The sequence below is a fragment of the Silene latifolia genome, chromosome 2 (assembly GCF_048544455.1).
Source record: "Silene latifolia isolate original U9 population chromosome 2, ASM4854445v1, whole genome shotgun sequence".
Classification (NCBI taxonomy): domain Eukaryota; kingdom Viridiplantae; phylum Streptophyta; class Magnoliopsida; order Caryophyllales; family Caryophyllaceae; genus Silene; species Silene latifolia.
In genome coordinates, this window is record NC_133527.1 from 145,914,767 (window position 1) to 145,936,972 (window position 22,206).

At 42.9% G+C, this 22,206-nt stretch overlaps 1 protein-coding gene across 1 annotated transcript; it reads left to right on the plus strand.

The window, feature by feature from the left end:
* The first annotated feature begins 20,921 nt into the window (after positions 1 to 20,921).
* Positions 20,922 to 21,806, plus strand: LOC141641431 (uncharacterized). The gene has a single exon (XM_074450091.1). The coding sequence runs from the start codon at positions 20,922 to 20,924 to the stop codon at positions 21,804 to 21,806; it is 885 nt and encodes a 294-aa protein (XP_074306192.1).
* Positions 21,807 to 22,206: the final 400 nt, after the last annotated feature.

Here is a 22,206-nt window from a genome sequence, read left to right on the forward strand (position 1 = left end):
GTAATGCCGTCAGGTTTGTGAGGTCTTCCCCTGCCAGATTAATGAAGTTTAATGTTTGCGTGAAAAAAGAACAAATTGAGTCAAGTCGTCATCTTTGTTTGGACGTTGAAACTAGGTGGAACTCCACCTATTTGATGTTGGATAGTGCTTTAATCTATCGTAAAGCTTTCTTGAAACTTCAAACTTCTGACGGTGGTAAATTTGTAACTGAGATGAATAAGAATCTAGGTGTCCCAGATGAATTTGATTGGGAATCTGTTTCTTCTCTCTTACCTTTTCTTAAAATCTTTTTCGATGCTACCTTGAGACTTTCGGGCTCGTTATACATTACCTCAAATGTCTACTTGCAAGAGATTGCTGGTATTGGTGATACCGTCGTTTAGTATCAAAGTTAAATTTATAAACCTAATTACTACTAACAGAAGTTAGCGGTAAGCAGGGTCGAACCACAGGGAGGCAAATGAGATTCATATGTTTAATTTAGTCTATAGAGTAAGGGGGGCTTGAATTGAATTAAAACTAATCTAAATGCAAATAAAATAAATCTAAACTAAATGCAAATAATTTAAAGCAGGTAATTTAAAGAAATGTAAACAATAATAAAAAGAATGCTAAGACGGTTGGTTCACTGCAGCTACGACGATGGGTTCCTAAATAAGTCTGAATAATCACGATAGGTGGGAAAATAAGAAGTCCTCTCGGTCCATTCTTAACTAGTAGTGCCTCTCAGCCTATGCTACTGGTCCCTAGGTTTCACTAATACTAGCTCTCGCCCTGAAAAGTGATTCCTAATGCCTAAACTTTACCTATCTTTCGATCTTAGTAAAATTTAGTCGTTTCAATTTAGTCAATTTCCCTTCCCTATCTCTCGATCTGTGGGTTGGTCAATTCCTAAGTATTTAACAAGTCTCCTCTCGGTCTCGTTGTCAAATATTGCAATTAAAACATTGAAACGAAAGCTAAACTATCGCGCGTCAGTTGATCGACCAACTAAGCTAGTCGATCGACCAACATGTCCAGTTGATCGACTGACTAATCCAGTCGATCAACCAAAGGCCGACATCGGGTCACTTATTCTGCGTCGTCTTCGCCGTAGGTCCCCTCACATCTTAGCACGGGGTTTCTAGCTACGCATATTAATTCTAACTACGACTAATAAAGCGATAAAAACGAATAGCGAAGGCATAACTAAACTACTTGAATTATAAACTTGCAACAATTGAATTAAAGGTTTGGGATCTAAACTAACAATCTAACTACTGAATGAATTGAAATAATCTTTGAAATAAAGAGCAGAAATACCGAATAAAAGAAAGGCAGGAAGAATCCGATTGCAAAAGGAAGATTTTATTGAAAACTCTAAACTAACTATAATTGAATCTAAAACGATAAAGTCAAATCAGTAGACGGGATTAACCCCTACTGAATGCCTCCCCAAAACTGATGTTCGAGGTCCTATTTATAGAGATGTCACGCAAAAACATAAAAACTAATTACAATTGGGCTTTCTAATTCTCGTTCTTAATTTGCGTCAGAGTCGAGGGGTGGTCGATCGACCACTGGGACCAGTCGATCGACCACAAAGGTATTTGTCTGACAAGAATGCATTCGACGATTCCTGCAGCGCACACCGATCTTAAAACAGCTGCCATTTCTTCGTTACTTGGTCAAATCAGGCGTTCTATGCGGCGTTGGAAAGCTAAGAGGATAAGCTTTCACCTTCAAGTGTAATCAGTCGATTATATGCTTTGGAACTCGAGATATAGCCATCTGAATAAGGCTGTAATGTCGAGAAGCACTTCTTCGCTTGTTTAAGCTTTGCAACTTATACGCAACCATGCTTTTGCTATATTTAGGCCTTAAAACGCGCACCAAGTTCATCTCTCGAGTCACTACTTCATGTCAGGTCCTATGCCAAGCACTCGGGGATGGATTCGGCTTGATTTCCGCTGAATTCTTCACATTTCTGCAATATTACACAAAAACACGAAAGTAGACGGAAAAAGGGAATATAGCAGAATAAACTACACATTTGAGCTCTGAAATGCGTGTAAAAAAGGGTGTAAAACATCATATTTTAGATACGCATCAATTGGTATGATGATTGATAAGAAATGTGAGAGTAGGGATGTTGGTGTGAAGTTAATGGCTTCCGGAATGAAGACAAAATATGCCAAGTATTGGCAGAATGTTGACAAGGTTAACATATTGCTGTATATTGCCGTGGTTCTTGATCCTAGACGGAAAATTGATTATGTTAATTGGGCAAATAATCAGCAATTTGACAGTGATAATTCTCTGATTTTGCGTTCTAAAAACTTTAACTTCTTTGTATGATCATTACAAGGGCTCTCAACCCACACAAGTGCGTACTCCACCAGCGGAAGTGAAAGTGTGTCCCGATAAGTGTGAGAACATGGATGATTGGGAAGATGTGGTGGAGTCACAATTTGAGAGAGACGTAAGTACTGAAGTTACTAATGATAAGAAAAGTGATATGGACAAGTATTTAGAGGATGTTAGAGAAGTGAATTCTAGGAAATTTAATGTCTTTGACTGGTGGAAAAGACATGAGGAGATTTATCCTGTTGTTGCTTTGATGGCTAGGGATGTTCTAGCAATTCCCATATCGACGGTTGCTTCGGAATCTGCATTTAGTACTGGTGGTAGGATCCTTGACCCATTTCGGAGCTCTCTCTCTCTCCAAGGATGGTGGAAGGATTAGTGTGCGCACAAGACTGGTTACATACTACACGTGGTCCGCTCATAGCTGAAGAGTACATTGAAGAGGTTGAGAAGTTTGATAAAGGTATGTACTTCTACTATTTTCACTTATATTGTTATTATACTTATAGTTTCACTTATATCGTCACTTATATTGTCTCATAGCTGAAGAGTACATTCTGATTTTTTATTGATTCACTAAGGCTCTTTATTATTCTTAATTTGTAGAGCTGGCAGAGGTTCAAGACGAGGACTCGACTTGCGAAGAGTACTATTGAGGTGTCGCATAAGCCATACATGGTAGTGGTAGTTTCATGTCAATGGCTCCATGGCGGTGACTTGCTTCATTTTCTTGTAATGTACGAGGACTTTTGTATTTGGCGGACTATTATGCTCGGAATGTTATGTATATGGATATTTATCTTTGTATTTGGCGAACTATTACGCTAGTTTTCTTTGTTTTGTAGCAGATTTATGTTATTGTAATGTATTTCGAATGAAATTAATATTATGTGTAGTGGTTTAGAGCCTTAGATGCCAATTTTGACAATATATCTAAACGGATCAGATCTTGGATATCGGATAATTGATCCGAAATTTCCGGATAGTAAAATTCGGATATCCGATCAATTCGGATCAGATCATGGATAATGAAATTTTGGATTTTCGGATCGGATATCCGAACCGAAGTATGGTTTCGGATCAGGTATCTGATCCATACTCTGCCCTAGTATAAATAGGTTCCTATCATCAATAATAGTCAGATCCGTCTCTTACATATGTTCAAAAAATTTGGTATAATTCTTATTATTAATTATACAGCTTATTCCATGAATAAATACTTAGGTATATGATTTAACATTTTTGTACTATTTTTAACAAATTAAAAATTTACAGTTATAAAAATAGACTGGAATTACGGATAATATTGTCATTTTTCAAGAAGCAATTCATTCCATGAGGAAGAAGAAGGGATCGACTGGAATTATTGTGACAGCCCCACATACCTTGATGCCTTACCAGGACCACCCTAGCATGAGAGATCGTCACCATCTCGGTTACCCGAGGCAATGTATATCAAGTCGACCATAAAGAAACATACTTTAAGTAAATAAGTTTAAGTGATTACATAACCAAAACCCAAAACTGTAAAGTGACATACATCTGTTCCAAAATATCAAACCAACTGAAAGAAATATAAGTTCAAGACACAGCGGAAGACTCTAGTGACACGTGATGACTCCATCCCAGCTATCCCTCGCGCAATCCATCCCATAACTGCTCAATAACTGCTCACCATCCTCGAATGGATCACCTTAGTTTTTGTAAAACAACAACGGGGTCAGCTACTGTATAATCAAAATAAGACAAGTACAAAAGGCAAACTGCTGATTATCATCCACCTCCAACTCCCGATCTCACATAATAACTGACTACACACTAAAGTGTGTAGCCCTGCCAGATTACCCATCACAAGAGATAATCCTCACCGCTAGTGGGGGACCGCAACCAATCGCCACCTAAGCCCCGCTCATCAACGAGCGATAACCCTGTTCATTAATGTGCACATCCCCTTTTGTGGCGGGTTCCACAGAGGGCGAAACTATGGCGTGAAGCCACTCCCGCAAGTGAGTCTACTCAGCCGAGGATGCACCAGGCGAACATCATCAACAACCATCACAACAACCACACCAACTCCAACACACCAACAATGATCAGCAGATAATCAATCGTACAACAATACAAACATAATTTTATAACAATTAAACAGTAAACTGAGTAGGGAAACCCTACCTTTTTGCAATCCGCTATGTTGCAATCAGTCATACAAATGCATAACGAATACCACATCGTCACCTACAACAATGATAATCAACAATCAACACATATGATGCCTGTCGTTATGTGCACCAAAAATAATATTTATAATACCTATTAAAACTAACAGAAGTTAGTGGTAACATGGTCGAACCACAGAGAGGCGGGGGAGTTTCTATTGTTTAATATTCTAATCTTAGGGTAACAATTTGAGGGGGTTTGGATTTTGTCTAAGTCTAAATGCAAATGAAATAAATAAGCAAATAAAAACAAGCAAATAATAAGATGATGTAAACAAATAATAGAAAGGAGCTGGGATGATCGGGTCACTATAGCTACGATGGCACATAAGTCTAGGTAAGTCTCGAAATACAGTCGTGGGTGATGGGTATGACAAGTCCTCTCGGTCCAAGTCAACTAATAGCCCCTCTCGGTCTATGCTATTAGTCCCTAGGTGTCACTAATACTAACTTTCGTTCTTGACTAGTGATCCTAATGCTTAAATTACATTATCTTTCGATCTAGCAATTTAGCCGTCTTAATTCGTTAATCTAAGTCCTTCCCTATCTTTCGATCTACGGGTTGGTCAAAACTAAGCATCTAACAAGTCTCCGCTATGACCGCTAGGTCTCATTGATAGATATTACACTTAACGATTTAAACGAAGCAAATCAGACACGAAGGTGGTCGACCGACCAGCTACCCCAGTCGATCGACCAACTGACTCAGTCGACCGACCAGATAAGCCAGTCGGTCGACCAAGCCCTAATCCGAGGGTAGCCTATTCTAGTGCCATCTACGCTAATAGCTCGCCTACATCCTAGCAAGGGTGATTTAGCTACACATACTAACAATGATAACAACAATGTAATTTGCGATTAAAGGAATATAATTCATAATTAAGCTAGAAGAACAATTAAATTGCATAAAACGTTAATGACGGTTTCGGGATATCTACACTAGCAATTCTAAACTAAAAGGCAAATAAAGTGAACTGTAAATTAAAAGAGAATAATACCGAAATAGCAAAGCAGAAGAAGATCCGAAGCAAAACTTTATTGAGAAATAAAGTATGAAGAACAATCTAACGTATTGAATAATTAATTGTAAGCTAATGATAACCTAATAGGAACTGAATAATGAATACAGGATATGAGGTTACGTTATAAAGAGTTTCACGTAACCTATATCTAAAAACCTAATTACAATGGGCTTTTACTAATCTTTTAATTTCCGTCTAACAGCTATGGTGCTCGACCGACCACATGTTACGGTCGACCGACCAACTATCGGGCTCAGCAATTCTACTGTTCACGTTTTGAGATTTTTGCTACAGCACTGTTGGTCGATCGACCACTGGGCACGGTCGGTCGACTGATGTAGTTGATAATTTGCTTCCAAATTTGTCTTTCAAGCTCCGAAATGCGCGCCAAGTTTGTTCCTCGAGCATTGTCCATATGTCCAATCCTATGCTAAGTGCTCCGGTACAGATTTGGTCCATTTTCCACTGAATTCTTCACATTCCTACAAAATCACATGAAAAGGAAGAAATACACGAAACAAGGGAAATAGTAGCATAAACTACTCAATTGAGCTCTGAAATGCGTGTGCAATGAGGTGCAAAACATCATATATTAGACACGCATCAACATATATGATGACCAAACCCTAAACCCCCAAATTAACCCAAGCTAGGGTTTACTATAACTCAATCTAATCCAAAATAGAAGAACTAGAGACTTACAACAACGATAGATGCAACGCTAGATAAATCCGGAATAATAAAGGCTTGATCCTTGCTTGGAAAATGATTAAGAGAGTTGAGAGAGAGTTGTAGTAAACTTTTAGGGATTGTAAAATGATTTAGAAATTGACGAAATATAATAAATACCCCTCAACTCTTTTAATCGAATCTCCGAAAATTACCCGTAACTGACCGGGTACTCGGTCGAGTACAGGGATTACTCGATCGAGTACTGACTCACCAGAATCCAAACTCATAACACCCAATACTTTACTCGACCGAGTAAGGCCCACTCGGTCGATTAACCCCTATACCGAAACCTGTGGTATTACAATTATGGCCATCGAAATCGACTTAGAAAATGCATATGATCGTCTTCAATGGGATTTTATTCATGATACTCTTGATGTTATGGGGTTCCCACGACTTCTTGTTGACGTCGTTATGGAGTGCGTGTCCTCAACTCGAATGCAAATCCTTTGGAACGGTGAACCCACTGAACAATTTACCCCATCTAGAGGAGTCCGTCAAGGTGATCCTTTATCGTCATACCTTTTTGTGATGTGTTTAGAAAAGTTACAACAAGCTATCGACCAAGAGGTGAGGAATAATAATTGGAAACCTATAATTTTGTGTCGAAATGGCCCTCAAATTACTAACCTATTTTTCGCGGATGATATGGTCTTATTTGGCGAGGCCACCGAGGAGCAGGCTATAGTTATGAGGTTCGTGCTAGATAATTTTTGTAATGCTTATGGGGAGAAAATAAGCAGCGCTAAATCCCGGGTTTTCTTCTCCAACAACACAAGTCCAGCTACCAGGGAAGATGTTTGTGCGGCTCTTGGTTTTGAAGAAACTGACGATCTCGGGACGTACCTGGGAATGCCTACTATAAATGGTCGAGTAACACGCCATACATTTAGCTATCTTGAGGATAAGGTAAATCGACGTCTAGCCGGCTGGTCCACGAAATATTGTCTCTTGCAGGTCGTTCGACCTTAGTTCAATCCACCCTCTCTACTATTGCTAATTATAGTATGCAATCCGCCAAGATTCCCAGATCAGTGCGTAACTCTATTGATAGAAATGCTCGTCGCTTCTTATGGGGCGGGGACGAAAACAAGAAATCTATTCATCTTATATCATGGGAAAATGTTCAAAAACCGAAGTCCATTGGTGGGTTAGGGCTCTCGTCAGCTAAGCAAGCAAATGCTGCGTTCCTCACCAAACTTGGCTGGAGAGTTCTCGCAGAACCTATGAGCTTGTGGTCTCGAGTACTTCGAGCAAAGTATTGTAATAATAGGTGCGATATAGACATATTCCAAGCTAAAAAGAGTATGTCTAATGTGTGGGCAGGAATTACATCTCAAGCCCAAACTATAGTCCGAGGCACTGCCACAGGTGTGGGGAATGGAAGAAGAACCCAATTTTGGGATCATACCTGGATCGACGGAATATGTCTAAGCGATCATAATATAGCTCCGATTCCTGAAAATATTCTAGGTGCCACCGTTAGTGATATGTGGTGCAAAATTAATGGATGGAAGCGGGATAATTTTTCCAATCTGTTACCGCAAGAGCTTATTCAAAAGATTGCTTTAATTTCACTAATTAATGACCCGGACTTGGAGGATTTGCTATATTGGCAAGGTACGTCATCCGAAAAATTTACTATAAAGTCGCCTCTTGGGTTCTTACGTGGTAATGACCCGTCTACAACAAACGAGAATATGACCTGGAGAACGATTTGGCGCCTTCCGGTGCAACAACGAATTAGAATGTTCATATGGCTCGCTGCCAATGGTAGGTTAATGGTCAATGTGAACCGGGTGATAAGGAATATGGGTGATGGTGCGAGTTTCCCGCGCTGTGGTGGAATCGAGGAAACTACAGAGCATCTTCTTCGCTCGTGCCCTGTCTCAAAACAAATTTGAAAATTGGTTGGTATCGATTATTCTAGCACTTCATTTTATAACTCTCCGTTTATTGATTGGGTGGCGAAAAATGCGAGTAATGACGTGATTACTAGTGAAGCTGACTGGCCGATGTTCTTTGCTATAACTTATTGGTGGATATAGAAATGGCGTAACAACGTGGTGTTTGGGCGTGGGAACGAAAATCCTACGGAGCCGAGGGAGTTTTTATACCGTCAATTTGAGATGAGCAAGAAAGCTTTTGATCGTTCTGATATTTTTATTCCGTAAAGTCGATCTTCGAATGTGGAGGTCTTCATCCGATGGCTTCCTCCTCGTCACGGGTGGACTTCACTCAATACCGATGGGGCTTCTAAGGGAAATCCATGTTTGGTAGGTGGAGGCGGGGTTTTCCAAGATGAAACGGGCAACTTCGTTAATGCCTATTACTTCTCTTGTGGGATATGTACATCTATGAAAGCTGAACTATTAGCTCTTTTTACGGGGTTATAATTGGGCCAAAATCCGCACCTTGGCCTAGTTGGGAGCAAGCCCATTTGATTTCGTTTAAAGAGCTGGGCCGTGGAAACTGTTAAAATAAATAAGGCCCGTTAACAGAAGGAGCTGGTGCATTGAAGAGTTATCAGGAAGAATCCAGGGAGATTTCAGGGAGAATTTTGGGAGATTATGGAGATTAGCAGAAGAGGCTTCGTTTATGGAAATAAGTGTGGTATGACTAATATTCCTTACCATAAACGGAGTAGGACACATCTATGGTTCTTACCCTATAAATAGCCAAGGAAACAAGAAAGAAAGGCATTCAAGATCTCTCATACATACGTAACACAATGTGCTAGCTAGCTTTACGTCTCGTTTTAAGTGTACTTGTCCTCATATTAACAGCTAGTGCAATCCTTGGAAGGGTACCGTCCCTTCCCGCGGTCGTTTCCCACTTTGGGTTTTTCGTGTCACCAAATCTTTTGTGTTAACCTTTATTTACATCTTTAATCTCTTTATTTAGCATTAACATAAACATACAACTAACATTTAACGAGTAAGACCACATTGACCTCGCTTAACCTAATTCGGTAGAAAATTACCAAAACAGTTTGGCGCCCACCGTGGGGCATTGTGGTCGTCAATCGTTAATTACTCAGACATATAATGGACAAACAAACATCAACAGCTGTGTCAGGAAGTGGTCAGCCGTCGATAGCACCAAATCCAGTTCAAAATCCAGCATCAGCGGCACAAATTCAGGCTCCCTGACACACATCAAGAACCACCGCCGTGACAAGAGTCACCCTGCCTCCTAAAACTCCTGTTATGGAGGCAAAACCCAGACCAGATAAGGGAACAACAAGTTCAGGCCTCACTCCACCGCCAAGTCCAACACAAACCTTGCTTAGTGGCATGGAGAATCTTCAGAAGGTCATGGAAGGTATGCGAGAAGACCAAAAGAAGGCAGAAGCTGAGGCAAGGAAGAGGAACAAGGAACTCTGGGCCTAGATAGACATCTTGAAGCAACACTCCAGCATGCCAGCAAGCACGGGGGATGAAGGTCGGGCCCCAGTACTAGATCTCACCCAGGAGGCATCAGGTAGCAGGAGTGAACTTCGGCAAATACCAGCTGAATTGGTAACAACATTAGATCTGACAGCAGTACTAACAGGAGATAAGATAACCCCACAAGGGCTTGGATACCTCACACCGGACAGCTGGCAGCCAGCCAGCCGCGTGGAAGTACAACCACATAACCTCCAGTTGGTATCTTCGTTGTAATTAAGCAAACACCCAGTATAGGATCCGCATGTAGCCCATAGGTTAGCTGGCACCAGGGAACACTCGTAACCTCAACCCCGTTAGCTACCACGCCGCATCAGAATCTTCAAAAGTTCGGGCCTGGAAGCAACATTCCAAGACAGCAGGTAACAGACAGACGAATCCCGGACTCAGGAAGCCTGACCAACCAGCAGTATCTGGAGCTGAGGGAGATGCTGAGCAGGGTCCCAGGACTGCCACCTCCACTTGAGAAGGCAACACCTGATAGTTACGCTGACTCGCCATTTGTGGATGCTATATCTGTTGTTTCCATGCCAAAGGGATTCACAAATCCAAGCATGCCTCTCTTTGATGGCACGACAGATCCCTTTGACCACATGAGCCAGTACAAGCAGAAAATGATGACAGTGACGGCGGTAGGACAAGTAAAAGATGCCTGTATGTGCAAGGGGTTTGGATCCACACTGTCGGGACCAGCACTCCGATGGTTCGTAAGCTTGCCTAACATATCAATATCTACGTTTGCCGACCTGGTAAACGCATTCACTTAGCAATTCGTAAGCAGCCGAAAGCCGCAGAAGCATGCAGGTGACTTATACAGAATTGTTCAAGGAGCAAGTGAGACCATTGGAGAGTACCACACCATATTTAACAATGAGAAGGTGGCGGTACGGGAATGTGACATGTCAACAGTATTGGAGGCCTTCAGAAGGGGCTTGCACCATGAGTCAGACCTGTACAAGCAGCTAACCATGCACCCTTGTCATACCTGTACAAGAAAAGGCAGCGGCTGCGATCAGGCTGGAAGAAGATATCTTAGCTAGAGCCAGCATGCCAAGTAAGCCAAGCGTATCGAGCACATCAGCCATGGAGAAGTCAGGTAGAAAGCAACCCACTAGCAAGAAGGATGAAAGATACAGGCCATATGGTAGGGGAGTCAACAGAATTGACAACAGAGAAGAGAACCAGCAACTCCCCACACTGGCAGAATATGGATTCACAACTGGCATCGGAGGAATCTTGAAAGCACTCAGAGAGATGGGAGACGGGGTAAGATGGGCCATGCCACCAGTAGAAGGACATGCATGGCGAAAAGACAGTAAGAAGAAATGTGAGTTCCATCGTGACATCGGGCATAACACGGAGGATTGCTACACATTGCATAGGGAGATCAGACGCCTGTATGAGCAAGGAGAACTGAGCCACCTATTACCACGTGGGGGCAAGCAGCATGATAAGGTAGGCTCCGTAAAGGCTACAGCGCCACCTACATGCACCAAGATAATAAACGTGATAACAGGCGGCTCATACTTAAGCGGATTGACATATTCAGCAGCCAAAAGGCGTGCTACTGAAACTAAGGGAGATAGACCTTAAACGCCGCAGAATTTCTCATGATGACGCTTACGTTGCTTTCGACGAAGGGGATGTACATGACGGACAGGAACATCATGATGCACTTATCATAACTCTGTCAATGGCCAACTGCACAGTTAGAAAGGTTCTGGTGGATACTGGTAGCTCGGTCAATATGATCATGCTGAAAACCATAGAAAACATGGGGTTCAGCGAGAAGGATTTGCAGAAGAAGACCATCCCGCTGGTAGGGTTCAGTCGAGAGACAGCTAACTCATTGGGAAAAATAGTAATCCCAACCTATGTAGGAGGAGTCAACAAACAGGTAAGGTACCTGGTCATAGACGGACCATCTACCTACAATGTCATTCTTGGAAGACCATGGTTGCATCTAATGAAACCAGTTCCCTCAACATATCATCAATGCGTAAAGTTCCCCACGCCATGGGGAGTAGAGACAATACGAGGAGACAAGGAGGAAGCTAGCGCCTGCTATAAGAAGGCGTTAAAGTGCACAACAAGTCCCCCAGCATAACAATTACAGAAGCAGCATATCCAGGAGGAATATATTGAGCCTCCGGCCGAGGAGCTAGATCAGATTAACCTGGACAAGCTGCACCCAGAAAGGACCGTGCTAATTGGGGCCGGGTGTACAAGAGACCTTAGGCAGCACCTAATCAAATTCTTACAATCCAACATGGATTGTTTCGCATGGTCCCACTACGACATGATAGGAATATATCCATCTATCATAACACATAAACTTAACGTGAACCCAGGATGCATGCCCATCCAGTAGAGACGGAGAAAGTTTGCAGCTGAAAGGAATAAGGTGATCAACTAAGAGGTAGACAGCCTGCTAGAAGCAAACAAGATCAGAGAGGTGAAATAACCAGAGTGGTTGTCAAACGTAGTGGTGGTACCCAAGAAGAATGGAAAATGGAGAATATGCGTGGACTTCACCGACCTCAACAAAGCATGTCCCAAGGACCCCTTCCCACTACCACACATTAACGCAATTGTGGATGCGACAGCTGAACATGAAATGTTAACATTCCTAGATGCTTGGAGTGGTTACAATCAAATCAAGATGGATCCATCAGATTAAGAGAAGACAACATTCATGTCTGAAAGAGGAATATACTGCTACAACGTCATGCCCTTCGGCCTGAAAAACGCAGGATCCACATATCAAAGGCTAGTCAACCGGATGTTTAAAGAGCAGATAGGAAAAACCATGGAGGTATATATTGATGATATGGTAGTAAAGTTAGAGAAAGCTAAGGACCACATGCAGCATCTGGCAGAAACATTCAACACCCTCAAAGAATACAAGATGAAGCTGAATCCATCCAAATGCACCTTTGGAGTCTCGTCCGGCAAATTTTTAGGCTACATCGTGATTCAAAGGGGAATAGAAGCCAACACCGAGCAGATTAAGGCCGTATTACAGCTGGAGTCACCAGAAAAACCAAAGGATGTGCAAAGGCTAGCTGGCAAAGTGGCAGCTTTGAGCAGATTTATCTCAAGATCTTCGGACAAGTGAAGACTATTCTACGATATATTGAGAAAGAGCCAGAAGTTCGAGTGGACTGCAGACAACGAGCAGGCATTCAGGGAGCTGAAGCACTACCTCAGCACCCCGCCACTACTATCAAAACCAGAACAAGGAGAACCACTGTTCCTCTATTTAGCTGTCACAGAGGTAGCAGTAAGTGCGGTTCTAGTCAGAGAGCAGGACAAGGAGCAAAAGCCAGTCTACTATGTAAGCAAGTCTCTGCTGCCGGCAGAGAGCAGGTACACATCTCTTGAAAAATTGGTAGCACTTGTTATTGTATCGTACAAACAACGCCCCTACTTTGAGTCCCACACCATACATGTCGTGACCAATTACCCATTGAAATCTGTAATGAGAAAGCCTGAGCTGTCAGGAAGAATGTCAAAGTGGTCCATACATCTTAGTGGATACGACATTAGGTATGATCCAAGAACAACAATAAAGTCTCAGGCACTGGCAGACTTCGTGTCAGACTTCAGCCCAGCTATCCAGAATCTGGCAGACGAGGAGATCCTAACCCTCAAAGGAAACAAGGAAGCATAAGTCTGGCAGATGCACATCGATGGAGCCTCCAACCAAAGGGGGCAGGTGTAGGGATAATCCTGCGATCACCACAGGGAGACCTGATAGCACAAGCAATAAGATGTGAATTTAAAGCAACTAACAACGAAACTGAATACGAAGCCCTAATATTTGGAATGTAGCTAGCCCTGGAGTTGGGAGTCAGGAACCTATAGATATCCAGTGACTCTCTACTAATAGTAAACCATGTGAATGATAAATTCATAGTCGGGGACTCAAAGATGATCGCCTACTTAAAAGTAGCAAAGGAGCTGAAACAAAGATTCAAGGATTATAAGCTTAAGCAGATCCCAGAGACAAGAATGTGGAGGCAGATGCCCTAGCAACTATGGGGGCAACCTTCAAGCCAACTGAGCTGGCTAACATCCCCATCGCGCACATGTTGGAACCTTCTATCCAAAAACTAGAAGAGGCGGACAGAAGGGAACTGGAAGATCAGTGAGATGGGGCAGTAGTTCTACCAACTACAGATGGCCAGACAGTTGTCCAGCCGGATAATCAGCCAGATGGCCAACCAGACGATCAGCCAAACGGTCAGGCAGATGACTGGGACTGGTGGTCACCATACCTAGAATGGTTGAGGCACGACAAGCTGCCAGATAACAAGAAGGAGATAAGGGGTTTTAAAATGAAAGCCTACAGATTCGTACTAATTGACGACGTACTTTTCAGGAAGTCGCTGGCAGGACCCTACTTACGGTGCCTGGATAGGCAAGAAGCACAGACTGTGTTGCATGCCCTCCACAGTGGCGAATGTGGAAACCATGCAGGGGGCAGGAGTCTGTCAAACAAAGCCCTCAGACAAGGCTATTTCTGGCCCAGAATGAGGGCAGATTCGGCAGAATATGCCCGAAAGTGTGACGCCTTCCAGCGCTCAGCGCCAATGATCCATCAGCCAGTAGAGCCCCTGCATCCCATCATTTCTCCCTGGCCATTCATGACGTGGGGAATGGATATAGTGGGTCCTCTGCCTAGAGCCACAGGAAATAGAATATGGATGCTAGCAATGATCGACTATTTCTCCAAATGGATAGAAGCAGAAGCGTTCACAGAGGTAAAAGACAAACAGGTCATCTCTTTTATCAAATGTAACATCATATGCAGGTTTGGTATCCCGTCAGAAATTATGTGTGACAATGGATCACAATTCATGTCTAACGACGCGGAAGGATACTATGCTAGATGGAACATCTCTCTGAAAAAGTCAGCACCCAGGACTCCAAAGTCCAACGGGCAAGCTGAATCCAATAATAAGATCATCATGGATAACTTAAGAAAGAGGTTACAGGAGTTATGAGGAAAGTGGGCAGATGAATTGCCACTAGTGCTATGGTCAGACAGAACAACACCAAAGACGACGACATGACAGACACCCTTCAGCCTGGTGTTTGGCGCAGAAGCAGTAATTCCATCAGAGGTTCTAGTTCCAACTCACAGGTATGGATGTCTGACAGGGGAACTGAACAGTGCAGAGATAATCAGAAGCCTGGACACGATAGACGAGCTGCAAGCAAGCGCAAAGATACGTCTGGCTGCCTACAAACAGTCAGTCGCCATAAGTTATAACAAGAGCGTAAAAGTCAGGCTCATGGAGGTAGGAGACCTGGTTCTCCGTAAAGTGTTCCAAAACACAAAGAATCGTAAGGCAGGCAAATTCGCCTACAAATGGGAAGGGCCATACCAGGTAGAAGGCGTTGTTGGCCATGGGGCGTACAGATTAATGACCATGGACGGTCAAATCATACACAAACCATGGAACATACTTCACCTGAAGAGGTATCACTTTTGATAATAAGTAGAGTTTAGTGTACAGAGTAGTGTATTAAGAAAAGCCAAAAAAAAAACGGTAGTAGGCATACTACCAATTTTGTGTTGTTTTCTTTTCTTTTATGTCTTTAAAACTTTGAAAGCTACTATTGAAGTTGTGTGGTCTGTAAGCTTTCTGGGACCACAATTGCTCTGGCATCCCATGAGACGGCATCAGGTACTTCACATCGCTCTGGTAGAATTTCCTATTTTCAGGCTTCTCTAAATACATCATTTTGGACTCTAATATCTATGGTACATTGAAAATGTAGTTATCAGGACTGTCAACTGCAAACGCGGGGTGACAAGGCACATGGCACTCCAACATGCCTAACCTAAATTTCTCCATTAGGAGCACCCTCACCAGGCGGCCTGTGGAACATACGAAAGGGAGCCTGGCTGACAGCTTAAAGCTCATCCAGCTACCCTGGATACCACCCCCTGGATGTAGCTCGTAATACCGAGTACTCGACGCAATCAATTAGGGCCCCAGCATGCATGCACACACACATAGAGCGCAGGGATCTTTGAGCTACCAGAATCCTGCAACGTCCCATTGGTTCTAGAATGACGATAAACTTGCCTAAGGTACGCCCATGTTGGCTTTAAATATGATGAACACACCTTGCGTCATGAACAAGGTTAAGTAGTCAGAATGCGGCATACACCTAAATCAGTCATTGGACTGACACGACAGCTAGCTGAGTCTAAATCAGCCTCCTCAGGCTGACACGACTGGGCTAAATGAGCCTTGAAAGTTGACACGGCCACCTCACCCAAAGTGCGACATACGCCTAAATCAGTCATTAGACTGACACGGCAGCTAGCTGAGTCTAAATCAGTCTTTTCAGGCTGACACGACTAGCCTAAATCAGCCAGCAGGCTGACACGACAGCTTCCTAAGCTAATTGCGTAAACAAAAATACACAAGATATGACGACAATAAAACTTGCCAAACTAAGGCAAGGGGCATTTCAAAATTTGGCCAAAGCACACACCCAAGTTCAGCTAACCGTCACCACGACGGACAAACAGAGAAAATGTTTAAAAATTTTACAAGTCTGCACCACACAGGGTCAGACTGCCATTCAAAAAACAAAATATAAAATTTTAACTAGAGGCCAGATCAATGACCTCCCTTTCTGGTACCTCATCTGCTTCCTCCTGCTGACCTCCCATTTTAGGTATAGGACCAGCTTGCACGCCTTTGGCAACAACTGCCTTCTGAGCTCCCTCAGCAACAATAGCCTCCTGGAATGAGCTGGTACCCTCAGCTCCTGTCTGCTCCACCAGCACAGGAGAGTTCACCTCGCTAACCTCAGGCATCAGCACGCTCAAGTCCGGCTGAACGGGGTACAGGGTCTCCAGCTGCCACCACTCATACCACCACCACTCCGACCACCACAACTCTAATCACCACCCAACTCCGCACATCTCTCCTCCTCTCCCCCCTCCTTTTCCCTTTCCCCTTTCTTCCCCTTTCCCCTTTCTTCTTTTCTCCCTCCGCCCCTGCCGCCGCCGCCGCCGCTCCTGCCGTGCTCCTCCCTCCCCTTACCTCCTTGTCTCACTTAATTAATACAAGTTTTGTTTAATTTATTTTATTATTTTGATTAATTAGGGTTGTTTTATGGTTATTATTTTGATTAATTATGATTAGTTTAGGATGCTTAGAATAATTTAGGATATTTAGTTTAATTAAGTTTAGGATTATGGCCTCCTCAATAGATTGCAGGTTGAAGGCTCGTCAAGTGCAACATGCATTCCACTAATCTTTCCCCGTCAGGTAGCATAAGCAACGATGTTGGTGGCAAGGGAGATCAGCTCACTTATCTTCTCGTTAGAGCGCTTGAGGGAATCAGAAAAAGTACTGCACACCTCTTGAGTGCGCGCCGGCTGGTTAGCTCCCTCCTTCAATTTCTTTTTGGCACCAGCAAGTTCAGCTTTCAGCTCCACCACACGTCCCCTCAAGTCAGAGCGCTGCTGCTCCAGATCAGCAATAGTCCAGTCAGTTCCTGATTCTTCGCATTGGTAGCACGACTGGTGGTCTGTATTACATTGATCATCTTCCTATTGTAAATAGCTGACTGGAATGCCTGAAAGCATAAAAGGAAGAATTAGCAGGTTAGACATAAATAACTCAGAACAGGTAGTAGAGGAAGAACACTCACCATGAAGGAATTGTGCACACCATTCTCAGCCATCTCTTCTGGGGAGAATTCTGAGAAAGCCTCCACCAACGACGGGAAGAGGATCTGGTCGATCTCAGGCAAGTATGACACCTTTTCTACGTCCCCGAAGCCATCAGGGAAGTGGGCAATGATGCCGCCACTGGCGGCGGCAGCAGCGGGACTAGCAGGTGGAGTAGGAGGATGACGGGACAATGGGGGAATCTCCAGAGGTTCAGGGCGAACAGTGCTGGAGCGGGCATGAGGAGTCTGAAAGGAAGCGGCAGGGGAACTTCTCTTGGAGGCAGAAGCTATATCAGGGCTCGCGGCAGCCCTCTTTATTTTAGCACTCTAGAAGATAGCCTCCAGAGGGACAACTTTTGAGCCTACAAGCAGCCATACCTCAGGTGTCAGAGATACCAGGTAATCAGCAAGATATCAGGCAAACAGAGATAGCCAGGATAACGGTGCAAAATCACATACCGGAAGACATGCTGTGGGCTGACTGCGGTGGGTTGGAAGAGGAGGCAGGTGAGAAACCAGGGAGCATATCGGGCGTCAGGAAAGCTACTTACTCGAAGTTATGACCTAGTCTTCAAAGATATAATCAGCAGGCGGCTGAATGAAGGCCTTCCTCATATAGAAGAAATCCTCAAACCATTTTTTGTCCCTAGATTTTGACACATGCCTGAAAGGAGTCTCGCCGGAACCTCGAAAAGAAAATTGGCCTCTTCCCAGCGACCGGATCTCGTACATGTGGGCCAGCTCACCCAGAGAGATGGAGCTGCTGGTGTTCTGACTAGCAGACAAGGAGTAGAGGAGTACCCTCCAGATGTTGGCAGAGATTTGTGCCATGGCAAAGTTATTGGTCCGGAGGAAGTCTTGCATAAGTTTGGGAAAGGGGAAGCAAAGACCGTATCTAAATGGATAAAGGTAAAAGCAGACCCATCCTAGCTGGACGAAGTCCGCCTTTTGGCCCGGCTCAGGGATAGCAATATCAACCCCGTCGCCGAGACCAAGCAGTTCCTTAATCAAAGGAATGTCGGCGGTGGTAAGGGAGGAGTTACAGTCGTGGGGGTGGGCAAAAAGGTTACGAGAAGGAAAAGTAGGGTCCGGGTTTTGATCAGCCGGAGCAGAGGTCGACGCAGTACGGCGAGCTTTACCCATGGTCAGGAGAGAGAAAAAAGAAAAGAGTCAAATAAAGATTACAAGAAAAGAACCTGGTGGAAAGCGGTGGCGAGGACGATGGAATCCGGCGAGGGAGAGAGGAAGGGTTTTAGAGAGAAGGTGGGGGGTTTTTAAATTTTAAAATTAATGAAGTAAGGTAGGGAGTTCAGATTATAAAGGAGGAAAGAGGGGAGAAGCGCGAGAAATGAGGGGAAGAGATAGGGCAATGATGAGTACACAGGAAGATGTGCAAAAGGCGGCGCGAGGTTTGAAAATGATCTATAATTCCTTATTCGAGGCCTCGAGACATATCTCAGAAAGAATTAGGGGCAAACTGTTTGGGCCAAAATACGCACCTTGCCTTAGTTGGGAGAAAGCCCATTTGATTTCGTCTAAAGAGCTGGGCCGTGGAAACTGTGCAAATACATAAGGCCCGTTAACAAAAGGAGCCCGTGCATTGAAGAGTTATCAGGAAGAATCCAGGGAGATTTCAGGGAGAATTCAGAGAGATTATGGAGATTAGCAGAAGAGGCTTCGTTTATGGAAAGAAGTGTGGTAGGACTAATATTCCTTACCATAAACGGAGTAGGACACATCTAGGGTTCTTACCCTATAAATAGCCAAGGAAACAAGAAAGAAAGGCATTCAAGATCTCTCATACATACATAACACATTGTGCTAGCTAGCTTTACGTCTCGTTTTCATTGTACTCGTCCTCATATTAACAGCTAGTGCAATCCTTGGAAGGGTACTGTCCCTTCCCGCGGTTGTTTCCCACATTGGGTTTTCCGCGTCACCTAACCTTTATTTACGTCTTTAATCTCTTTATTTAGCATTAACATAAATATACAACCAACATACTACCAACATACAACGAGTAAGACCACTTTGACCTCGCTTAACCTAATTCGGTAGAAAATTACCAAAACAGGTTAGAATTAGCAAAATCGCTTGGGATACGGAGGCTTATTTTCCATATGGATAACTCCCCTTGCGTGAAAATGGTTAAAGAGGATCAACTGATGAGCAATAGTCTGAAATTTATCGTCACAAGATGTCAAGATTTTATCAAGGAGGAGCACTGGACAGTCAAGCTGGAGCATACTTATAGAGAGGCAAATAGAGCGGCGGATTTGTTAGCAAATAGGGGAGTGGATTCTAGTACCATTCCCACCTATTAAGATATACCGTTTAGTGAGCTGCGTTCCATCCTTCGGGAGGACATTTTTGGGGTTGCTATTCCCCGTGTAATAGCAAATAACTAGTTTTTTCGACCAAAAAAAAAAATTTACAGTTATGACTTTTTAAAATTTTATGTGGCAGATTGAGAAATTGTTCAATTTTTTTTATTTAATCCGGGCTTTTTTTTTATTAGAGAAACAAAGATGTAGGAAATTCTAGAAAATTAATTAATTAAAATAATTTGAAATATGGTGGTTTTATTTACGTATATAAATAGTTACGTACAAACCGTCATTAGTTTTTAATATTTACGTACAAATCATAAACGTAATAGTTTACGTACGAAACATAAACATCGACGGTTATTCGTTAATTAATTCCTTAATCTTTTCTGTGGCTCCCGCATTTAATGATTTAAAAAAAACTTGATGTGAATGACGTGGACGCATAGAATTGCACTAAATGTTTCTGTATTTATAAAGATAAGATTTATCATCCGACCTCTAAGCAATATATATTTGTTTAACCATTGTGAGAGGGGAGAGAAAGGAGGTGGGAGAAAAGGTTGGAAGGTATTTTTGTGAAGCTAACTCTCTCTATCTCTAAGGAAAAAAAAACTCTCTAATTTACTAAGATTGGATGCAAGATTCCATGAACGGTCTCCCGCCGGAGACCAATCTGAATCCAGCCATTCCCCCACAAGATGCATCCTTATCGGCCACTATGCCATCTGATTTCCCTCCTATCATTAAAAATTCTAAACGTAAAATACTTCATCTAAGCAAGTTCCTCACTGATAACTGCGGTCATGGGATGAGTTCGAATTCCCAGTCTACGGATTCTGAGATGGTTCCTGAAATCCAACGTAATACTATTTCCCCCGTCAAGTGTTTCAAAAGCATGGTGCAAGGCTTCGACTCTGAACCTCATGGTGATGATGACATTTCATGCTTAGAGGACCTCATGATTGACCTGATGATGACGTTGCGTCTGAATCAGAGAAAGATGACGATACTTGCCCTATTATTCATCTAACCAAGCAGGAGAAGGCAACCTTATGATTGCCTTAGAGACGTTATCTTATCATAAAAATGTTTGATAAATAAATTGGTTATCTTTTGCTAATGCGAAAACTCGAGGCCAAATGGTCGATTAAAGGAAATCTCAAGCTCACAGACCTAGGTTGCTCATACTATGCGAGCAGGGTCTCATCTAAGCAAGATTATGAACATGTAATCACCCAAGAGCCTTGGATGATTGATGGCCATTATCTTACAATCAGGAGATGGGTTCCTAATTTTATTCCGACGGAAGATAAATTACAATTTCTGACAGCATGGGTCTATATTACTAATCTTCCGGTAGAGTATTTTAATGAGGCCTTTCTCAAGAAGGTTGGTTCAAAAATTGGGACCGTCGTACGTATCGATAAGAACACTGCCGTGGCGGAAAGATGCCAGTTTACAAGACTAAGTGTGGAAATTAATATTGCTAAACCGCTTCTTTCTAAGTTTCGAATGAAGGGCAAAGTTTACCACATTCAATATGAAGGTCTTCGTATTATTTGTTTTAGTTGCGGTCGTTTAGGGCACATGTCTGAATCCTGTCCTAAATCAAGTTCTCCCATTGAGAAGGACACTGACATTCTTACAGAAGAACAACTTCTTACTGAGCTAAGTCCGGACACATTTCTGGCAGAGTCGGAAATTAACATTATGGCTGAGGATTCCCCTGCTTTCGGGGACTGGATTATGGTTAAGAAACCCTCCAGGAGGCGCACACAACCGAATTCAAACGCAGATTCCGCCCTAATTTTTAATTTTGGTAAGAATAATAATCATGGCTCGAGATTTGATTTGCTATCTAATATTACCCATAATAGACCTGACTCTGATACGGTTATAACTCATAATCCTCTTACAATCGCTCCCGCTAGTCAATCAAAGCTCAATCGCAATATCATTAATTCTAAAGCTTATAAAAATAATAATACTACTATTATTCAATAAGCTATTCCTAATAATAAAGATTCTAGACATATTTCTAATTATCCTAAATCTATCCTTACCCGAAATAATACTCAAAATCATAATATTTTCCAAAAGAAACCCGTATCCAAAGCTCCTTTACCAAGTTAATCAACTGTTTTACAAAATATTACAAACTTACCAAATAACAGAGAGAGTTTAATTTCCAAAGTTGGTTCCACTGCTCTAGCTCCCACGACTATATGTTCCAATAACCAAACCGTTCCAGCAACATCGAATAGCCCTCGTTCCATCCCCCTATGTGTCATACCTCGACAACCCGCCTCCCCAACTTTGAAACCTCCCACAACACCCTCAGTTCGAGATGGTACCCCCCGGTTTCAGATCACGATACCCTTATGAATGGAGTTGCACGCTCCCT